General features: G+C 46.5%; 1 protein-coding gene across 1 annotated transcript; it reads left to right on the top strand.

Moving 5' to 3' along the window:
• The first annotated feature begins 163 nt into the window (after positions 1–163).
• LOC106765899 lies at positions 164–4,804 on the top strand. Its single transcript, XM_014650669.1, has 2 exons — positions 164–1,224; positions 1,267–4,804. Exons 1-2 carry the CDS (start codon positions 164–166, stop codon positions 4,802–4,804), a joined length of 4,599 nt encoding a protein of 1,532 aa, XP_014506155.1.
• The last annotated feature ends 834 nt before the right edge of the window (positions 4,805–5,638 follow it).

Raw genomic sequence — 5,638 nt, forward strand, 5'->3', positions numbered from 1 at the left:
CAGTAAGAGAAGCAAAGATCCATAATCATTACCAGATCGAGAGAAAGTGTGCATTGTTGTCGTTTCCAGAAGGTCGTGACTTTGTCTCAGGCTTTCCATCCGAAACATTTTGGCGCCCACCGTGGGACCCGAGATCATCTTCATTGACCTATAAACGACCACGATGGCTGGAGAAGTACCTTTGGAGATCTTGCAAAATTTGCAGCAGCAAATTCAGGAGATGAGGGCGGAAATCGCAACAATGAGGGCAGAACAAGCAAATAGAGTAGGAGGTCACTCTGACCGCTCTGTCAATGTAGAGACATATCACTCAGACACCGGGGAGCGACCTCCCACCGAAGGTGAGGGGCGACAAGAACACCATAATCCTGTTCCTAGTGAGGGAGTTGGAGGAGTTAATGGACGGGGGGCAGGCAGAGGTGATGGAAGACCGGTGAGTAGGGCCGGGAGTAGAAGCGGAGGGCGAGGAAGAGGTCGGGGCAATGGGAGAGGTGACCCTCATCGCCGGGAGGAGAGGCAACGAAACGAAGAGCAAAATCCTGCATATGGCGATCAAGCTGAGGGATTACACCCTTTCACGCCAAGGGTAATGCAGGCAATCATACCAGAAAACAAAGTGCTGCCATCAATGGAGAGGTATGGAGGTTCATCTGACCCTATTAAGCATTTACGATCTTTCGTAGATGCCATGGCGGTATATTCGTCCGACGAACTGGTATGGTGTAGAGTTTTCTCTCTTTCACTAAAAGAAGAAGCATTAGATTGGTTCCATTCATTACAACCTGGAACCATTGACAACTTCGTCGAACTGCGCCAGCTATTTACTCAGCAGTATGCCTCGAGTAAGACGCCTGGTGTGACCTACATGGCCCTAGTAAGAATGAAGCAAGGACGAGAGGAGTCCCTCAAACTTTTTATGGATCGGTTCAATCGTACCGCCCGGCAGGTACAGAATGCCGATCAGCGATTGGTGGTGAGTGCTTTGACCACTGCATTGCGGCCTGGTCCGTTTTGTGACTACCTCCACACAGAAGAGCCCCAAAGCATGGACGAGTTACAAAACAAATTGGCCAGTTTTATTCGTATAGAAGAAGGGAGAGCCCATCAACGTGGAAGAGAGGAAGGGGAATCAATGCCCCGCCCGGCCAGAGTGAGATCGGGACCACAGTCCGGGGGGAATGACAGGAGAGGAGGCTATAGAGGCAAAGAACACAACCAAATGCAGTAGTATATTCACCATACTCCTTTGAATGCACCACGTGCAAGAGTCCTGGAAGAGGCATTGAGGGCCGACCTGCTAACAGTGGTACAAATACCTACACCTAGAGGAGCTGATGAAAGCAAATATTGTCGGTATCATCAAAATCGGGGCCACACAACTGAAGATTGTCATACATTGAAGGATAAATTGGAATCTTTGGTTCAAGCAGGACATCTTCAGAAGTTCGTCCACAGGGGAATAGCACCCACCAGACCCGATCGGACCTCATTGCAGCCAGAATCCCGAAAAAAGACCCGGCCGAGAATTGATCGGAGTAGAAGCAGAAGCACTGACCGAACGGTCAGAGGAGTAATCAATACTATATCTGGAGGGTTTGCAGGAGGTGGATCGACGTCAGCCGCCCGCAAAAGACACTTAAGAAACTTGCACAGCTCCCACCGAACAGACACCTCAAAAAGAGCTATGCCCACCATCACTTTTTCTGATAACGATTTCCATGCACCCGACTTAGAGCAAGATGACCCGATGGTGATAACAGCAATGATCGCCAGGTACAGGGTGAGTAAAGTCTTAATAGATCAAGGTAGTTCGGCCAACATATTATATTGGAAGACCTTCAAGCAAATGGACATATCGGAAGATGCAATTTTGCCTTTCAATGAGCAAATTGTAGGATTTGCGGGAGAGAGAGTAGATACGAGGGGGTATGTCGATCTGAGGACCAGCTTGGGAGCCGACAGGGACGCTAAAGAGATGACGGTTCGGTTCCTGCTAGTAGAGGCCGACACGTCTTATAATGTTCTATTGGGAAGACCGTGCTTAAACATGTTCGGGGCTATTGTCTCAACTCCACACTTAACTTTGAAATATCCCACTGATGATGGAAAGGTTGCCACCGTTCGGGCCGATCAGAAGATGGCACGCGAATGTTACGCTGCAGGGTTGAAGGTCAAGCCCAGAAGTATTACTTTCTCAGGCCACCGATCAGAGGTCGCTATGATGGAATTAGACCCTCGAACGCAATTTGACGATCGGGTTGAACCCTTGGGGGATACACGTCCTGTTGTTATTGGACAGCAGGAGGATCAGTGTACCACCATAGGACGCAATCTTACAACCGATCAGGTGACATTAATAGAAGAGCTATTGCTGAAAAACAGAGATTTGTTTGCATGGCAAGCAGCCGACATGCCAGGTATTCATCCTGATATAATATCTCATAAATTGTCACTATTCAAGGATGCCCGACCGGTTGCCCAAAGAAAGCGGAGGTTAGGCAACGAGAAAAGAAGAGCGGTAGAGGAGGAAGTAACAAAGTTATTGGAAGCCGGTTTCATACGAGAAGTTAAGTATACCACATGGTTGTCGAATGTGGTGATGGTGAAGAAGCCGAGCGGTAAGTGGAGAATGTGCACAGATTTTACCGACCTTAATAAAGCATGCCCGAAAGACACATATCCCCTTCCAAGCATTGATGGCTTGGTAGACGGAGTCTCCGGATACGAAATCTTAAGTTTTTTAGATGCTTATTCGGGATATAATCAAATCCCCATGTATCAACCCGATCGGGATAAAACGGCTTTCATAACAGAACGTTCCAATTACTGTTATGAGGTCATGCCGTTCGGCCTAAAAAATGCAGGAGCGACATATCAACGACTCATGGATAAAGTCTTTCAACGTCAGATAGGCAGGTGTATGGAAGTATATGTGGACGACATGGTAGTGAGAAGCCGATCGGTGGAGGAGCACTTGCGGGATTTAGCCGAAGTCTTGGATCAGGTGAGGAAGTTCGGGATGAGGTTAAATCCTCTTAAATGTACATTTGGAGTGTCTGCAGGAAAATTTTTAGGTTTCATGCTTACTTCACGAGGCATCGAGGCCAATCCGGATAAGTGTCGGGCTATTTTGGAGATGAGAAGTCCAAGTAGTTTGAAGGAAGTCCAACGGTTGGTCGGGAGACTTACATCGTTATCCCGATTCATACCCAAATTAGCTGATCGAATTCAACCGATTTTAAAACTAATGAAGAAACAAAAGCAAGTAGAGTGGAACGATCGGTGTGAAGCGGCATTTGACGAAGTCAAGCAAATTCTCTCTAACCCTCCGGTTATGAGACGCCCAGATTATGGCTGTGACTTGCACCTATTCTTGGCGGTTGGTGAAGAAGCGGTCAGCGCAGCATTAGTGCAAGAAGTTCCTGAGTTTCGTCCAGTTTATTTCATCAGTCGGGTACTGAAGGAACCTGAAACTAGATATCAGCAACTGGAGAAGATAGTCCTAGCACTTGTGATAGCCACTCGAAGGCTCCGTCCCTATTTACAGGGAAATCAGGTAATTGTTCGAACGGATTATCCTATTTCAAAAATTCTACGTAAACTTGACCTAGCAGGTAGGATGATCGGTTGGTTCATTGAACTCTCTGAGTTCGGTTTGAGATACGAACCACGAGGATCAATTAAGGGCCAGCACTTGGCTGATTTCGTGGCCGAGTTACCAGGACGATCGTCACATTGTTATTCATGGGTATTATACGTGGATGGATCGTCCAGTCTTAAAGGAGGTGGAGCGGGTGTTGTATTAGAAGGACCGGACGGTATAGTTGTCGAACAGGCCTTGATCTTTCGGTTTAAGGCCAGCAATAACCAAGCCGAGTCTGAGGCCTTAATAGCTGGCCTTGAGCTAGCACGAGATTTAGGGGTTAAAGTGCTTTGTTGCAAAATGGATTCACAGCTGGTAGCAGGTCACATGAACGGAACCTTCCAAATTAAAGATGATCAATTGCTCAAATATTTCCACAGAGCCAAGCAACTATTCGCACACTTTGACAGCATCGAGGTGAATCATATTCCCAGAAGTGAAAACCAAAGAGCCGACCGGCTATCGAAGTTGTCCACTGGTAAGGAGAAAGGTCAACTGTCTTCATTGGTCCGGCAGATAATTTTCAAGCCAGCAGTTGAATGCTTACAAGTTTATTCCACCGCCGAACGGGACGATTGGAGAAGAGAGATCGTAAGGCTAATCCAGCAGCAAGAGGCAGGAACAACCCTCCGAACGGAGGAATCAAAACAGGTTGCAAGGTATGTCATGGTGGGGGAAGAGCTATACCGAAGAGGGTATGTCACTCCAATGTTGAAGTGCGTGTCCAAAGATGAATCCGAATATGTTATGCAAGAGCTGCATGAAGGAATATGTGGTAGGCATGGCGGCGGCCGTTCATTAAGGGCCCGAGCTTTGCGAGCAGGATTTTATTGGCCAACAATGGAGAAGGATTGTCAGGCCTTTGTCGTCAAATGTTTGGCTTGTCAAAAACATGGGAACATCATTCACACACAAGCAGCAGCGCTATCGGCCATAGTATCTCCATGGCCCTATGCTCAGTGGGGAATGGACATAGTAGGGTCATTTCCAACCGGTCGTTCCCAGTTCAAATTTCTCTTAGTCGCAATTGACTATTTTACTAAATGGGTGGAAGCTGAGCCTCTGGCTAAAATATCAGCTTCTCAAGTGCAAAAGTTTGTGTGGAGACTAATATGTCGATTCGGTCTGCCCAAGCACATCATCACCGATAACGGTCGGTAGTTCATTGACAAAAAGCTGGTAGCGTTCTATAAAGAGTTGGGAATTACACCCTTGACTAGTTCAGTAGAGCACCCACAGACGAACGGTCAAGCAGAAGCTATGAATAAAATCATCATCCAAGAACTAAAGAAAAAGCTAGGGGACGCTAAAGGAGCATGGGTGGACGAATTGCAACAAGTACTTTGGGGATACCGATGCTCCCCACATAGCGCAACGGGGGAATCACCTTTTAACCTCACATATGGGTCAGATGCAATGCTACCAGTTGAAGTCGGGGAGAATGCGCTGCGACGAAGTATTGTCGATATGAGTGAGAATGAAGAAAATCTCAGGAGTAACTTAGATATTCTTCCCGAACAGCGCGATATGGCAGTCGTTCAACTAGAGGCTCATAAAAGGCTGGTCGCTCGACGCTACAATACCAAGGTCAAGCCCCGACAATTTATAGAAGGAGACCTGGTGTGGAGGCGAACGGGTGAAGCAAGGAAAAATCCAACACATGGAAAGTTATCTGTCAACTGGGAAGGTCCGTTCAGGGTGAAGGAGAATTTGAACAATGATGCATACCGATTGGAGTGTTTGAATGGGAAAGCTATTCCCAACACATGGAATGTTTCTTATTTAAAGTTCTATTTTAGTTGATTATTATGTAATTTTCCAATTTGCAACACGACTTTGAATAAATGCAGTTTTGCCAACTATGTCAAATCATTCTTATCATAAGTAGCTCTGTTCAAAAATTGGAAATCAGAAAATTGATTTCCGATCGGGTGATAGGCAGGAATGATTGGTTTGAAGTTAGACAATTAACTTCGTTGATTGGAAATCAGAAAA

Source organism: Vigna radiata, chromosome 7 (assembly GCF_000741045.1).
Source record: "Vigna radiata var. radiata cultivar VC1973A chromosome 7, Vradiata_ver6, whole genome shotgun sequence".
Taxonomy (NCBI): Eukaryota; Viridiplantae; Streptophyta; class Magnoliopsida; order Fabales; family Fabaceae; genus Vigna; species Vigna radiata.